The sequence below is a fragment of the Pongo abelii genome, chromosome 8 (assembly GCF_028885655.2).
Source record: "Pongo abelii isolate AG06213 chromosome 8, NHGRI_mPonAbe1-v2.0_pri, whole genome shotgun sequence".
Taxonomy (NCBI): Eukaryota; Metazoa; Chordata; class Mammalia; order Primates; family Hominidae; genus Pongo; species Pongo abelii.
In genome coordinates this window covers 104969110-104986874 of record NC_071993.2, presented here as the reverse complement: position 1 = coordinate 104986874, position 17765 = coordinate 104969110, and the positions used below count along the sequence as shown (strand labels likewise).

At 43.8% G+C, this 17765-nt stretch overlaps 1 protein-coding gene across 6 annotated transcripts in view; it reads left to right on the top strand.

Moving 5' to 3' along the window:
- CRTAC1 (cartilage acidic protein 1) overlaps nt 1-17765 on the top strand; it is a 168214-nt gene that overhangs the window by 11647 nt on the left and 138802 nt on the right. For all 6 annotated transcript variants that reach the window (XM_024254100.3, XM_054522754.2, XM_054522752.2 and 3 more), the window contains exon 2: nt 7848-8047. In XM_024254100.3, coding sequence (XP_024109868.1) covers nt 7848-8047 — 200 coding nt within the window. The remainder of the gene's footprint in view (nt 1-7847; nt 8048-17765) is intronic.

Sequence of the window (17765 nt, the reverse complement as noted above, 5' to 3'; positions counted from 1 at the left end):
GCTCTCTGTCTGTTTTGCTTTCCTTCCAGCTCCTCCTCCTGCCTCTCCTTGCCCAGCTAACTTCATGGCATCCTCAGAGTCCAGCTACTACCCCTCCCTCTAGGAAGCACTCCCCAGCTCCCCCAACTAGCTAACTTACATCTCTGTGCTCCCTCCTCCGCAGCACCCCTCACCCTGTACCGCAAATGGTGAGCAGCTTTCTTGCTGTGACCCCGGCACCTAGCACAATGCCAGGGTTATCGAGGGTCTGCAAGAAGTCTTATTGCAAGTGAAGACCCAGGGCAGCTCCTGTTAGCTCTTCTCCAGTGTTGCTTGAGTTCCAGGAGCTCTTTTGTGGGTGTCTTTGTGGAGCTGGTGGCCCAGCCTGTGCCGGGCAGAGTGTTCCCGTGGCTGCCTCTCTCCTTCATGTCTCAGCCCTCCTGCAAGTGTCTGAAAGGCTGTGTATTCTCTGCTTGTTGCCAACGTCGGAAATATTTAGGCTTCTTGTTTTCATGAGAGCTTCGGGTGTGACCTTGGCTCTTTCCATAATTGCAAAAGAACTGTTTGCCCCGAAAACTGCCCTGGAAGCCTCTCCCCACAGCTGCCTGACCCCACGTCAGAGAATCCAGGTTGCTTGGTTACCAGTTTCCAGGCCCAATTCAGGAAAGTCCTGAGGCCACAGAAAACTGAGTTTGGCTACATGGAACCCACAACTAATGTCTAAAGACTATCTCACCGTTCAGCTCTCTACGTCAAAGAAGGGGAATGTGCAAGTTGGCTGCCGCCTGCCTGGCCCTGGAGAGGCTTTCCCTGTCACTCACTTAACCTTTGAAACCTTGGCAGGTCATATGATCTCCATGGTACAGATGAGGACCCCAAAGACCAACAAGATCAAGGAATAGGCCCGAGGTCGTGAGCTAGGCTGTGGTAGGGTTGAGATCCAAAGCCAGGTTGCTAACTCCAAATGTTGGTCTCTCTTTTCTTTTCTTTTTTTTTTTTTTTTTTGCGGGTATCTTGCTCTGTCACCCAGACTGGAATGCAGTCTCACGATCTTGGCTCACTGCTGCAACCTCCACCTCCTGGGTTCAAGCAATTCCTGCCTCAGCCTCCTGAGTAGCTGGGATTACAGGCGGTGCCCCTTACCACACCCAGCTAATTTTGTTGTATTTTTAGTAGAGACGGGGTTTCACCATGTTGGCCAGGCTGCTCTTGAACTCCTGACCTCAAGCAATCCGCCTGCCTTGGCCTCCCAAAGTGCTGGGACTCCAGGCATGAGCCACGATGCCCGGCCTCTCTTTATCTCTCTATCTCTTCACTTTGCTGGGAATTGTTCAAAAAGTTTGCTTATAGAGCATTTTAAAGAAATTATTGCCAGATACGATGGCTCACACCTGTAATCTCAGCACTTTGGAAGGCCACTGTGGGAGAATTGCTTGAGCCCAGGAAGTTCAAGATCAGCCTGCGCAACATAGCAAGACCCCATCTCCACCAAAAAAAAAAAAAAAAAAAAAAAAAATTGCCAGGAGTGTTAGCACCCAACTGGAGTCCTAGGCTACTTGAGAGGCTGAGGTGAGACAATTGCTTGCGCCCAGGAGTTTGAGACTGCAGTGAGCTATGATCATGCTACTGCACTCCAGCCTAGTTGACAGAGTGAGACCCTGTCTCAAAAAACAGAAAAGAAATTATTATTAAAAAACAATTCTTCTCACAGGTTGAAACACAAGTTTTCCCATCTCTGGCCCTTATGAAGTCCCTTCTTTTTCCCCTCCGTACATCTCCCCTGCAGGAAAAGCCCACATCCCTTACCGAGGCACCCTGCGCTCTGGCCCTGTGCCTCTCTGCCTTTGATATTTAGCCTCGCCTCGTCTGGGCTGCTTTACCTGGATAGCCTCCCATTGCCTTTACACGGGGTGTTACACCTGAGATCACATGGCTGCTCCGCTGATTGTTGGGAGAGCTCGTTGAAGGCAAAGGCTGGGTTTTATTCATCTATGCACTCCTAGGAACTTCTGCATCTCTGCATGGAGTACTGTGTACTATGTACTTCTCTAGTGCTACTCCTGCCGGGAGTGCTACTCCCAGTGCTCTAACACATAGTAGGTGCTTGATACACAAGCATGCAAGAAAACAAAACAGTTCAGTTCAATCTACTTTTTCATTCTATTTTTAACCTTTCTACCGTTCTCCCCAAGGATTCAGATGTTCACAGTGGTGTGACAAGAGGCTCCCTGAGTCAGCCACACAAAATGCGAGGTCACTCCGGGTGCCAGCTGCTCTTCTGTTTCAGGCAGTGTCATCCTGCTCTGCTTTTCCCCCAGAACTTTATATCCCCCCTCCTCCTCTGACACTCCCTAGATAAATAGATTTTCTTTATAGACTTCAACCAGCCGATGATGAATTTTGGTAGCAGAAACATTTCTCACTTCAAATCAGATTGCAGCTTTCCATCTGGGGACCACAAGGCTGGGGCAGTGGTTCTCAGCCCGGACTGTCCATTAACATGATCTGGGCAGCTTCTAAAAATACACAGCACTCAAACTCCCACCTCAGACCAGTTCAATCAGAAACTGGGTAAGGGACCTGGGTGGTGGCATATTTCTAAGCACCACCACCCGAGGTGGTTCTGTTGGGCAGCTAGGGTTCAGAGCCACCAGCCTAGAGTCTCATATCACCTGACAACTTCCTGGGAATGCAGGCTCTCAGGGACCACCCCACACCTACCGAATCTGAATCTGTATTTTCAACATGACCCTCAGGTGATTGGTAAGCACATTGCCTTTTGAGGAGCATTTCTTTAGAGGAAGAACAGTTTTTAAACAGCTATGACAAACTGCAAGCAGTTTCTGTTGATTCATGTTATCAATTGGACATACTCATTCCTGCGCTTACTTAACACATATTAACAGAGCACCTGCTAGGTACCAGGCACTATGATGGTTTCTGGGAACACAGTAGCATATGTTTCTATCTTGGCCTGCAAATTCCTGCCCAGAACCCCTTCTTCCTAGACTCTGCCCTTTGATGGGAGCTGTCCTTCGTCTCCTTGACCTGACCCTCTCTGCAGCATCAACCTTTCCCCTTCTCACCTCTTCATAAAAATTAGAGTCAGAATCCCTCTTAGTCACTCCTTGTCAATTGTGGTACTTTGATCTTGAGCTGAAGACAGCCAGCACTTTGAGTGCATAAAGATAAACTGAGCCTGGGCAGCTCTGGAGATTGCATAACCTAGGATTGATTTCAGCTCCTTAGATCCAGAGGCAGAGGAGAATGTTCTTAATACCTTCACTGTAGTATATAGCCTGGTTTCAGGACTCTGGGAGCTACAGTATGGAACCTGGTATTCGATGTGTAGTTTATGGACCAATATCACCACCACCACCTGGGAGCTTGTTAGAAATATAGAATCTTGGGCTCCACTGCAGAGTTATTGAATCAGAATCTGCATTTTAACAAGACCACCAGGTGATTCATATACACATTAAAGTTTGAGAAGCACTGATATAGAACACTGCTCATCAAATTTTGCAACATATTAGAATCACGTGGGAGCTTTTAAAAATCTGATATCCCATGATTATATATTAACAGCAACAAAAATTTGGTGCCCTTGCTACACATACTGTGCCGGTTAAGTCAGAATATCTTGAGGTGAGACCCAAGCATTAGTATTTTTTTATTGTAATGAAATACACAGAACATAAAATTTACAATTTTAACCATATTTAAGTATATACTTTAGTGATGTTATGTACATTAACATTGTTGTACAACCATCATCACCATCTACCTTCAGAACTTCTTCATCTTCCCAAATGGAAACTCCATAATCCACTAAACACTAACTCCCATTTCCCCCTATACCCACCCCCTGGCAACCACCATTCTGCTTTCTACCTCTATGAATCTGACTACTCTGGACACCTCGTAGAAGTGGAACATACAGTATTTGTCCCTTTGCGACTGGCGTATTTCACTTAGCATAATGTCTTCAAGATTTACCCACCTTGTACTATGTGTCCGAATTTCTTTCCTTTTATTTATTTTTTATTTTTTCTTTCTTCCTATATAAAAGCAATTCTTTCATTTTTAAAGCTGAATAATATTGCATTGTATGCATATATCACATTTTGTTTATCCATTCAACAGTTGATGGACACTTGGGATGCTTCTGCCTTTTGGCTATTGTGAATAATACTTCTATGAACATGTGTATACAAATATCTGTTCATGTCTCTTTTCTCAATTCTTTTGTGTATATGCCCAAGTGGAATTGCTAGATCATATGACAATTCTAATTGGAATTTTTTGAGGAATTTCCGTACTGTTTTCCACAGCAGCTGCATTATTTTACATTTCCACCAGCAGTGCACAAGGATTCCAATTTCTCTACATCCTCACCAACATTTTTTTTCTGTTTTTGTTTTTTATTATAGCCATCCTAATGGGTGTGAAATGGTATCTCATTGTGGTTTTGATTTGCATATCCCTAATGATTAGTGATGTTTCATGTACTTATTGAGCATTTGTATATCTTTGGAGAAATGTCTATTCAAGTCCTTTGTTTTGAGTCAGGTTGTTTAGTTTTTTTGTTGTTGAGTTGTAGGAGTTCTTTATATATTCTGGATATTAATACCTTGTTAGATATATGATTTGCAAATATTTTCTCCCATTCTGTGAGTCCCCTTTTCACTATTTTGATAGTGTCCTTGGATGTACAAAAGTTTTTAATTTTCATGCAGTCTGTTTTAGCTATTTTTTCTTTTGTTGCCTGTGCTTTTGCTGTCTTATCCAAGAAACTATTGTCAGGCATGAGAATTTTTTTAAAGCTCCCCAGATGATTCCAATGCACAGCCAAGATTGAGCAGTGTTTCTCAAATTTTAACATGCATTGGAATAATCTGAAATCTTGTTAAAATGCAGATTCTGATTTATTAAGTCTGGAGTGGGATCCAAGATTCTGCATTTCCAACAAGCTCCTAAATGATGCCGATGGACTGGTCTGCCGACCGCTCTGAATAGCCAGCGTGGAGAAGAGCATTTAAATGATTTCCTTTATCTGAACCCCCCAAAAAGAGGGTAAATATTATATTTACAGACCTTCTTCTAAGCTTCCTCACCATAACCATTGCCCAAAAAATACACCATCAAGACAGCCCACTGCTTATCCCCGACTTTTCAACTGGTACTGAGCAGCCTGGTGGGTGCATTGGGTGCCTTTGGCATGGCAGAGGAATGAAATGTAAAGGACTTATTCTCCCTGCCCCACTCTCTCCCTGGTCTCAGGGGGAGGCCAACCACTGGTCTGCTCATGCTGGGTGAGTTCAGGATCCACACTAATGATGGCTTGCTCCTCTCTGGCCTTGGCCCTTGTGAGGCAACTACTGTAGAACCCTGCTGAAAAGCTTGTCTTGTTCAAAATATGTTTAATATCCTTAGAAAGAAAAAACACATGGGTTGGCCTGAAGTTTATAGAAGCGGCTTAGGAGGGAAAAAACTGCTGAAGGTCTGCATCTAAAAAAAAAATCCTTTAATTCATCATAGAATTTTAGAGCCAGAAAGGACCTTTAGAGAACTCCAAACCTTTATTTTGGAGAAGAAAGCTGAGACCCAAAGAGGTTGTGACTTGTTTTAAGGTCACCCAAGCAAAATAGAGGTCAGCCAATGGGTGCATTATTTCTTTCTCATCTTGCTTTAAGTTATTTATCTGGAAACGGATAACACAGAGCAGCTACTTCTTTCGTATGTCTCCTTTAATTAAAAGAAAAGGTAAAACTAAAGAGGCTAGATCATGATTCTTGACTCTTAGGGCCTTCACTAGAAAGGTTCTAATGATTAGAACTTTTAGGCTCATATTACCCAAATGGGACCAGCCTCCCTGGTGGCCGTGACCCAAATTGCAGGTGTGGTGCCTGGGAGGAAATAACTAGCTTCGAAAAGACATGTCAGATACCACTTTCCTCTTCCACGCCCATTGCTGATGTTGTAAGCTGATCACAGCACTCTTTCCAGCCACTGCCAGTCGACTGGATTTGGCCCTCAAATTGAAACTCCTTTGCCATTCACTACAATAGAGGTCATCCCTTGAAAAGTCCAATGACCTTCAGATCCATGCTACATTTCGGCATGTCGACACTGGTTATTAAATACTCTTTAGTTTCTCATTTCCTCCCCCATCCCCACCCAGCTGCTCATTAATCCAATTATGAGTTTCCTTTATCCAATCAAAGTTCCTGCCAAGTTGCAGAGCTCTTGTAGTGATTCATGATGCATTTGTCTTTAGTGATTAGAAAACCCAGTAGAAGATGCTGTCTCGTTCAGACATCTCTGTAATTTGGAATGACCTCAGTTTGGTAGTGCCACACCCCACATGTGCCCTGTGAATACACTACAAGAACCTCCTTCCCAGTTTCTACCCTGCAATTGGAGCCTTGCCCCTGTGTCACTCCCCAGCCTCTCCAGCAAGGCATTCAGGAGGCTCCTGAATCACGTCTGGCTCTGAAGGCAGTGCCCAGGCCCTTCATTTTGGTCTCTGGGTCCTTGAACAGCAAGCTCATTTGCTGGCAGGAGCATCTGTCTCCATATGGGGAGACAGTCTTCAGATCTTCCTTGCTCTTCCCTTCATTAAGACATCAGCCTCACTCAGCCTTGCTCTTGGCTGCCAGATGCACTGACAAGCCAGCAGGAAAAGTTCCATCTACAAGAGGTCTGCTACCTTCTGAAGGCAGGAAAGTACCGCTTTGCCTGCTGGGACTGGACCCATGCAGGCTTTGTGGGCCTCCTTCCAGCAGAGCCTTTAAAACATTTCATGAGTGCTGATTCTAGGCCTGCAGGTAGAGTCCCAGGGTGGTGCCATCTGCAGCATTCCAAGCGTCGCCCTTGCTTTCACTCAAGGGGGTGGAGTCCCTCCACCTCCTTGGCCATTTTCATCTGTCTCCTGGGTGTGTGCCACAGGCTCCCAAGGCCCCAGGCTACTTGGCAACACCCTGAGTTATGTTAGAGATATAATAATGAATTATACAATGCATCATACATAATTAATTTATAATAAAACACGCACACAATGGTTTAATTTCTCCAAGTGAATGGTGTGCTATCCGCCAGATCCTGCTGGAACGCCTCCCCTAACTGACTGCTTCTTGGTCTGGAGGTGATGGCCAGCTGCCCTAGGGAGGGATGTTGGCATGAGGAACCTGCCAAGTCACATATTCCCCCTGGCTACCTCTGGAGTATGTACCACAGGAGAACAGTCTTTCATTGCATCTATTATTGTTCTAGATCTGGATACTCATAAGAGTCTCACCCAAACTCTGCATTGTTTGAGAGCTGTTATGTTCTTCATTTTCCCAGTCTTTCTCCCAGAGTATGGGAAATGCCTTTGTATTTATACCTTTCCCTCCACATCTCCTTCCTTTCCTCCCTCCTTTCCTTCCTTCCACAAATATGAAATAAATGAAGGAAAGAAGTGCCTATTATGTGAACTACCTTTGGCTTGCTGCATATCAGTGAATAAAACAGAGATCCTTGCCCAAGTGGAGCTTACACTCTAGCAGAGGGAGGCACACAATAAATAATAAGTGTAATAATAAGTAAATTATACCGTACATCATACAATGATAGATGCCGTAGAAAAAGAAAAAGCAGAGCAGGCTAAGGGCGATCAGCCATGATGGAGGCAGGTTGCAGTTTCAAGGATGGTGGGCAGGGCAGGGGAGGGCAAGCCAGGGCTTGTGGAAAACCAGCAGCCTAGGCACTGCCAAGCTCTCCATGAATATGGGAGAAAGGCACTCTGGGCCTACCCAGGACTTTAATGTTCCGGGATTGCTTTGGTTACAGGTTCTTTCAGTAACATTTGTCACTTTTGGTTTCAGATGTCCAAGATGTTACTGTTCCTACTGCTGCTGTGGTTTCTGCCCATCACTGAGGGGTCCCAGCGGGCTGAACCCATGTTCACTGCAGTCACCAACTCAGTTCTGCCCCCTGACTATGACAGTAATCCCACCCAGCTCAACTATGGTGTGGCAGTTACTGATGTGGACCATGATGGGGACTTTGAGATCGTCGTGGCGGGGTAAGTGCCTCCCACCCTCAGTGTGACAGATATTAATCAGCTTTTGCTGTAATAAGGCTGTGTAACAACTCCAAACCCCAGTGACTTGCAACAGCATACGTTCTCACTCATAGGTCTGTGGTTGTCTGCGGCTCAGCTGCAGCTTGGCTGGGCTCAGCTGGGGTTCTGGGGTGCTGTGGCCTTGCCTTTTGCTACTGCAGTGAGTCAAGATGGAAGGAAGTTTGGAAGAAGGGTATTTGATCCACAGGCTTTTCAGGGAGAAAACTGGAATGCTCTGCTTTAAGGCACTCTCTTCTCTTCATATTTAAGCCAACTTGATTATGCAGATATTACTTCTTTACCAGTGGGGCTCTAGGATCTCTATACAGGAAGGGCTTAAGGGTGACAATTATGGTAGAAGGGGATGCTCAAAGCTGCCTTTGCACAGCAGTTACATAAGACTAAGAAAACATTAATTAACCGTTTCAAAGAGGGGAGAAGGTGGAAATTAAGAGGGTTAGCTAAACCTCCGCTGAACATGCTTTGTTACCCACAGCTCCCTTCTCTCCTGAAAACCAACACTGGGTTGCAAAAAAAGGATAAGACTACGCATCCAAATAGCCTGAGTTCATGCCCTAAGGTGTAAATGTTCTAATTGTATGGCCTTGAGTCTCTTACTCACTGAGATTCAGAGATATCATCTGTAAAAAAGGGAAATAACTGTAATGGCTTATTGTCTTGAAGCCTTCATAGGCTATTGCATGTGACAGTGCATTGTAAATTTCTGCCAGTCACCATTGATAATTATTGTGCATTGAGGGCCAGGTGCAGTGGCTCACGCCTGTAATCCCAGCACTTTAGGAGGCCGAGATGGGTGAATCACTTGAGGTCAGGAGTTCAAGACCAGCCTGGCCAACATGGTGAAACCCCGTCTCTACTAAAAATTCAAAAATTAGCTGGGCATGGTGGCGCGTGCCTGTAATCCCAGCTACTCAGGTGGCTGAGGCACAAGAATTGCTTGAACCCAGGAGGCGGAGGTTGCAGTAAGCCGAGACGGCACCACTGCACTCCAGCCTGGGCGACAGAGCGAGACTCCATCTAAAAAAACAAGATTGTGCACTGAGCACTAATATATGCCAGGCACTATGCATCATCTTATTTCACATCCCTCATTTTATTTCATCCCCAACAGCACTATGAAGTAAATGTATTGTCATCCACATTGAGAGAAAAGGAAGGTGGGGTTCAGAGACAGTAAGCAACTTGCTCTCTGCTAAGTAAATAGTAAGTAGATGAGTCAGGATCTGAACCCCTAGGCTTCCTAACTCTACAGCGGCCAAACTACACTGTACAAAGTTTCGTTATCACTTCAAAAATCAGTCAATCAATAAAAACACTACAGGGGCCTGTCGACCTCATTCTGGGAGGCCTGAGCTTTTTTGGTAGTGCTAAAGTAACTGGCGGGTAACATTATTTGCAGCAGTTGCATGTAACAGTAGAAAGCTTTGACCTTGGAATTGGAAGACCTGGTTTTAATTCTAACTGTAGCCAACCTAGTATCTATAAACCCTATGCAATTTACTTTAGACAGACCCAGTTTCCTCATCTAAATAAAATGGGCATATTGAAATCTACCGGCCTGCCTCACAGGGTAGTCATGACGGTTAGTGGTGATGATGTATAGAAAAGATTCTTTGTAAAGTACAGTTTTTATTTTGTCTATTCATTTCTTCTACCCTGCAAAGAGTAGAGTTACTCAATTCTAGGCCTTCTAGATGTAGATTCGCGTGCTGTCCGGAAGCACTTTCTGTGATGATGTAAATGTTCTGTGTTGGTGCTGTCCAGTATGGAATCCACCAGCCACATGTAGCTACTGAGTATGTGAAATGGCTAGTGTGACCAAGGAACTGAATTTTTAAATTTTCTTTTATTTTAATTAAAAATAGCCACATTTGAATTGGACAGTACAGCTCTGGGCTTTTAGAAGGAAAAAACTAAAGAGCTGAATATGACAGAAAAGGAGAAACGGAATCATTATAATGACGCTTTTTACCTGGGATGACCTGAGCAGGGTTGCAGTTAATCAGCCTTGCCTGTGTCGAGTTCTGTGACTGTCCAGTTGCTCTCTGAACCAGGGAGACACCCTCCTCACTAAATCCATGCCCAACCTGACTCCCAGAGCCATGTGCCACCCTGCCAGAATCTCTGGTTAAAGGACTTTGATGCATCTCTGAGATGTTCTGTTTGGATGGTTCCCTGCCTCCTACTTGGTGACCCTGGCCTCCCCTGATAGACCCTGGGGACTGACAGAGGACAGAGAATGGCAAGGCAACTGTCCTTCTCTCCTCCTCCTCGCCCCCCAAGTTGCTACTATTACGCCCTTCTTTCATCTTGGAAGATGGTATACTCTTGTATTCCCTCAAGTTAATATGAAAAAAAGTAAGACCTGAGATATGAACAGAAAGTGTCTTCACCCTATTTTCTTCTCCTTCTGGGACCTGGACATCTGGAAGGAGCTAGCCAGATCGCAGAGCATGGAAAGCCTCTCAGAGCATGGAAAGCCTCTGCCTGTCTCCACTGCAAAGCTGTCTCTGATTTCAGTACCTTGCACTCCTCCCCCAGCCCCTGCCCCTACAATGAGCAGCCAACTCTGCTTCTCATGGTCTGGCTCTCCCTCTTTCTGCCCTGGCTGTTGCAGGAGACCTGTTAGGTGCCCCCCCACCCCCCCCACCCCCCCGCTCTGTTGTACTCTTTTCCTATGGTTCCAGATGGAAGGAAAGAAAGGGTGCGAAGGGCCAAGCACACCCCCTAAAGGAGGATGCAAAGAGCCTCTTACAGCATACTCCATTATTTTTGCTATCGTTTTGCTCCTTTCCACAGCATCTCTCTCAAAGGCATGCTGAAATAGTAGGCACAGGTTGCATTGCTCTCCTCACGATTCATCTTTCAGCTGCGAAGAACAGAACTAGCAGAGAAGTTCTTGGCCCCAGGGCTGGTGCTGGCCTGGGTCTATTTGGGAAGAAGCAGAGCTGTTTGGTAGCAGAATTTTCAGTTTCCCTATCCTTTCCAGGTCAAAGGGAATGATATGTGCCCCCACGGGCCCAGTCGCTGAGGTCAGTTCCCTGAGCCCTGTGCGTAAATGTGGGCTCTGTGTGCAGGTCTTTATCCCGCCAGTCCTTTGATGTGCAGGGGATTGCTCCTGCACCTCCTGAGCCTTCAGCTTCTTTCTTTCCAAGTGCTGGGCATTCATTTCATCTTCCTCTTCAGTGAAGTCTTTTTCTCTTTCTCTTTCAAGAAATGTGCCTTTGTGTCCTCTGTGGTAGTGAAGCTAGACCATCATTTGCACTGACTACAAGGTTTAGAAGTCTCAACCTTGTGTAGCTTCCTGTTTATATGGGTTCTATAGGACTTTGGAGTCATCCTCTGGAAACAAGAACTAGACCATCCTGGGTCTTGATGTGAAATCAGCCATTTAGAGAGACCCCTGTCTCTTCTTTTAGGGCAGGGTTGAGCCAAGCAGCCTCTGTCTGAGAAAGCTTAGGCTGCTGGATGTTATTCTGAAAGATGATATTTATTGCTCACCCCCAGCAAAGAATAAGAGTTACACAGAAGACAGGATGGCAAAATTGGGCAGTCTCCCAGCTCCAGGTCAGGCTTTCTTTGTGGCTGTTGTGAAGCATTCTGAATTCTCAGAGCATCAGAAAGACATTCTAATCTGAGTACCAAAATACATTCCAAAGGCAAATATAACTTTTTATTATCTTCAGCTTTGGATGATTTGTCACTGTCTCCTTTTTTGGGCTGGATAACCAAAAGTGGACTATACAGACATATTTAAATCAGGACCTTGGGAGGTCATTTGGTCCACCCCTTGCCTTACAATAAGGCCACACCTATAGTATTCAGAGGCTCCATTTACTTTGAGCCATCCGAGCGAACGTGGCAATCCTACTGTAATCCAGCTCGATAGTTACTTATGTCAAGAACCGATTTGACTAATCTGAATCCCCCATATTAGAGCTTAATAAGCCATTTCTTTTAGCTTTTGTTTTGCTATTGCCTTTGAAGGTATAAACCAGATGATCACTATCTTTTCAAACAGTGAAAGCTAGGATCACTGCCCTGCCTTTCACCCTATGTGGACTTTTTGACATTTCTGATTTTGACTCTTAGATTTCATCCACCCTAAACCTATATTTAATTCTGTTTTATTATCTGTCTGATTGTCAACTCTCTGTTTAAGAATCATGTAGCAGGAGTTGAAATTTTGAAAAATTGCATTTGAAGTCTTTATCAGGGGCACCTATGGTCCAGTTCATGACAGGTCCACCCTCTATTACCTTATAGACCTTTCCATTACCTGTCCCCTGAAGGCATTTACTTTTGCCACCCCTGGGAGAACAGCCAGCTCTTCAGTTTATAAAGCGCTCCGTACTTGAACTTGTCTTGAATGTGTTGACCTTGTAGTATGTCTGACTGGAGCCCTGTTGCTTTGAGTATTTACTCTTTGAATAGGTTTGTTTTGTGTTGCTTTTTCGGTGTCCTCGTTCTGGATATTGACAGCATTGATTTTGAGCATGTTGCGGGTCGGTTTGTGTTGTGTTTCAGATTCTTGAGTTAATTGTGATGGAAGGCGTGTGCATGTCTCTGACTCTGGGAGGAGCAGGAAATGACCGCCCTTTGTTCTGCGGGGATGGGGGAGGGACTGGGCCGGCTCAGATCCTCTGCACATCTGGGCGAGTGCCTCCGCATATGGAGGACTTATCTGTTAACCGGCAGGTGCATGATTGCTGTCTGCTCCCTGCGGGGTGAGGGGAAGATTTGATCACCTCTGGCAACTTCCGTGCACGCACAGACCATTGAGGATCTTCAGGACTGGTTTTTCAGTAAATAGAAAGCCCAGTGGCTTCTCCTTTTCTCAGTGGAACTAAACACCCAATCTACAGTCTCACAGAGTCTGGAACGGAATTCCTGTTGGTGTCAATCTTGTACAATTCCTTTAGAGCAGCTTTGGTTTCCTGGGATATCCCCAGGGGTCTGAGGTAACACCCTTACCATCTCAGTTTCCAAAAGGAGTTTGCTCAAATGGAAAGATTGTAGTGGTTGTAAAGTTTAAATCATGATTTGGATCCATTTTTCTACCCAAAGATTATTCATTTGATAAAACCGTAACACATTCTTCACACTTGGAAGGGTTTCATTTAAAGGGATGCTACATAATGTAAAGCAGTGTTTTAGGTTTTTCTTAATTTTGCAACTATGTCAGTAAACTTTTTTAATTTACTAAAGTTAATTGAATTATTTAAAAGGCAAATTGTATTCAATTACCAAATTAATCATGATCATATAGGAGATAAATTTGCCATTATAAATAATAAGAACAATGATTTTTAAAAAGACACACTTATCCATGATTTAGCCAAAGCAGCATTTATGCATTTTATTTTAAGTATATATAGATACATGTAGTATATAGATAGATATATAGTATTTATAGATGATAGATATGGCAAATAATAGGTAGATGTAGTATGTATATAAATATAATTAGATACATATTGAAATATATACATATATGCACACATTCACATATGCTTTTAACAAAATCCAAATAAATATTTTTGAACTTTCAGTCTTAATTGTTGTGTTGTGTAACATTTTAATAGATTTGATAATCAGTTTTGATATTATCTTAAAATGTTAAATTATTTCATTCTGTTCCTTTTTTTTAACTTAAAATATATTTTACTTTTGGCCAGGCATGGTGGCTTATGCCTGTAATCCCAGCACTTTGGGAAGCTGAGGCAGGTGGATCACCTGAGGTCAGGAGTTCGAGACCAGCCTGGCCAACATGGTGAAACCCCTTCTCTACTAAAAATACAAAAAAATTAGCCAGGCGTGGTGGCATGTGCCTATAATCCCATCTACTTGGGAGCCTGAGGCAGGAGAATTTCTTGAACTTGGGAGGCAGAGATTGCAGTGAGCCGAGATCATGCCATTGCACCTCAGCCTGGATGACAAGAGCAAAACTCCATCTCAAAAAAAAAAAAAAAAAAAATATATATATATATATATAAAACTTTTCATTACACTTAAGCACATTTTGTTGCAAAAAAAAAAAATCACACAACCTAGGTCAAGGTAAAAATCCATTTTTACCAACCCACACTCCTTCAAGACCATCCCAGCCCCTTCCCAGAATAACAACTCTTTTCGGTTTGCTGTTTATGCTTCCAGAAATCTCTATGTCATGTATATGGAGAAAGAGTGTGTGAGAGAGACAGAAACATAGGGAGAAAGAGTCTATGTTATGTACATTTCTATTGTGTATATAGATTATAAAATATATAATTTCTGGAGAAATCACACTGATACATATTGTTCCAAAACTTGCTTTTTTTCACTGCATAATATGTTCAAACATATAGATGTAGCTTTTTTTTAAGTTGCTTAGTATGGATGTACTGTATTCATTTTGCCATTCCTCAAGTGACGTTTAAGCTGTTTCTAATCTGTGACCATTGCAAACTCCACCACACTGCATGTACATCGTTACACACATATGCAAATATTTCTTTAGGATGGATACCAAGAAGTGGAACTGCAGGGTCAGGGATATGTTCATTTTAAATCTTATTAGATAGCACCAAATTGCTTCCAATCTAATCATTTTGTATTTACTCATAGCCTAGAAATAAAAGGTTTTGGATTATTCAGCTCAACAGCTATTCAAGCACCTACTGTGTGTACAGCCATGTATGTTCCAGGGTCTGAGCTTTGTCAATGTAGATTTAACAATCCCAAGAAGGAAAAGAGGGCCTCTTCTACATCTGCTAAGGAAGCTGCTGCTATTAAAACTGGATTGAGGAACTTCAGCACTTTCTGATTCAAACTGCTGAAAGGGCCTCCTCTAAAGCCTCTTCTGCAAAAACATATTTATTTAATGGGTCACCCTTAACCCTGAGATTTCATTGTTGTTGGTATCATGGAAGAATGGTTGCAGTGTGCCAGCTCTTCAGCTGTGGTTTTGGATGGACTGCTCCTGATTTTGAATACTAATAAATATCAATTAAATTAAATACTAATTAAATGCTAATACGTATTAATTGGATCAGGAGCCAGGGCTTTTTTAGCCCATTTTTAAAACTTTTCTAAAAAAGGTTACTCAGCAGTGCCTGGCAGGTTTGCCAGAGCTGTCCCATTGCCGCATCCATACCTCCTTCTCCCCAGTCCTGGGCAGCCAGGAGCAATGGGCAGAATTCCACTTCCACCCCCTCACCCCAAATTACATACTCTCCTGATCAGTTCAAAGGTCTGAGGCCCCTATGTAATTACCCCAGACAGACAGACAGACAGACAGACACACACACACAGAACAAGTGTGCCAGTTGGTGTGGTAGACAGAATAATGGCCTCCCCAAAATGCCACATCCTAATCCCCAGAACCCACCAATATGTTATCTTACCTGGCAAAGTGGGCTTTGCAGAAGTGATTAAGTTAAAGACCTTGGAATGGGGAGAATATTCTGGATTATCTGAGTAGGCCCAATGTAATCAAAAGGTCTTTAAAAGTGGGAAAAAAGGAGGCAGAAGGGGAAGTCAGAGTGATTCTGTGTGAAAAGGATTCAACCCACTATTCTGGCTTTGAAGATGGAGGGAGAGGCCAAGAGCCGAGGAATGTGGGCGGCCTCCAGAAGTTGGAAAAGGCAAGGGAACAGATTTATCCCTCGAGCCTCCAGAAGAAAACGCAGCCCTGCCAACCTTGATTTTAGCCCAGCAGGACCAATGCTGGGCTTCTAATATACAGAACTGTAAGATAATCAGTGTGTGTTGTTGTAAGCCATTAAGTTCAATGCAATTTTTCAAAGCAGCCGTAGAAAACTAAAACACGAGATAAAATGTTGAATGCTTGGTGTCATTTTTCAGAGAGGTGATGGCCATTACTTCAGAGAATTTTAACTGTATTATTGTATAATTTCGCAACAATAAACAAAATATGCTACCAACAAATGTATTCTTTTTTAATCAATGTCAATCCCTGTCATAGAAACATGTGAGTTTTGGGCCGAGCGCGGTGGCTCACGCCTGTAATCCCAGCACTTTGGGAGGCTGAGGCAGGCGGATCACGAGGTCAGGAGATCGAGACCATCCTGGCTAACATGGTGAAACCCCATCTCTACTAAAAATACAAAAAAAAAATTAGCCAGGCGTGGTGGCGGGCGCCTGTAGTCCCAGCTACTCTGGAGGCTGAGGCAGGAGAATGGCATGAACCCGGGAGGCAGAGCTTGCAGTGAGCGGAGATTGCACCTCTGCACTCCAGCCTGGGTGACAGAGAGAGACTCTGTCTCAAAAAAAAAAAAACCATGTGAGTTTTGTAAAGAATTCCTAAAAGCATACTTTGTTCCTCGGTGACCACCCAGATTAATTCACTCTGCAACTCACTGTTTGACACCTAGTGCTATGAGTGGCTGGAGGTGGAGAGAGGGAATTCAGAGCTTTTAAAGATCTTACTGTCTTTGGTGGGACAAACACACCCAAATTGGGTGAGGTGATAAGTGACCAGTGCCACTAGAGAGATGCAAGCATTCCTGGAGGTCGGAGGGGTCGCGAGCACTTCCAGCTGGGAATCAGAGGTCTGGAGGTGGCATTTCGATGGCCTTGGAAAGACAGGCAGCCTATAGATCTGTTTACCAAGGGGACAGAGGCCTCTCCAGGTCAAAGATAGTTTTAGGCTTATTTGTTTTTGTTCCTTTGTTTTTAAATTTATTTTTAAAAAAGGATTTTAACAAAAAAACCTGATTTTCACAAAGTAGTGAAGAGTATTTATATTTAAAGCCATTCAAAAATAGTGATATAATTAAAACACTAAAAATGCCTCTGCTGAAAACGGCAGAGCTACATTTAGTAGTCTGAATTTTTCATCCATTTAGAAAGTAGACGTATGCCCTGTCTCCAATCACTTTCCTTGAAGTCTCTCTTCTCCCCATTTTTTTTAAGCGGTGGGCTGGCTGAAGAACCTTCTTATTCCCGCAGGCCTCACTGCAGGCTGCAGAGGCCCAGGCCTAGGGCAGGAGAGAGCTGAGGCTGACCCTCCCCGGCCTTGCACCATGGGCCTTCCTCATTCTTGCCCTGCTCTTTGGAATATATGCAACTCCCACTCTCAGCATCACTGCTGCTACAGGGGGCGGATCTGACGCCAGCCTCCCCATCCTGTGTTTTTCTTCACACATCCCTTCTCTTCTCCAGTCCTACTGACCTGGTGAGCAGGTGGTCTTATCACTTTGTTGTGATTCTGACTTAATTTTCCCTCTAAGGAAACTTTTGAGGTTATTTTTGAGGTGCGGGTGTCTAGAACACAAAAGGATGTGTGGAAGCTAAAAACGAACATTCTCACTTCAGATTTGTACCATGCTCTCCCCTAGTTTACCTTCACCTGCTTGCAGCCTGCAGTTATGGAGGCATAGAGAGCAGGAAAAGCATGGGTCTGGTATTTTACTGACATCTCATTTTAACCATCATGCAGTTCATATGAGATGCAGCATTTAATTGATCCTAAGTCACATTTTTTTTTACATTTTAATATCTCTAAAATTGAGATGGGACTTAGAATTGGCAGCCTGCATTTAACTGGCAGAGTTCTTCCTTGCCTAGAGATACGTAATATCATGGTAAGTCTTATTGCCAATGACACTTTAGATTTGACAAAAACACTGTAAATAGTGTCGTCCCTGCTTTGCAG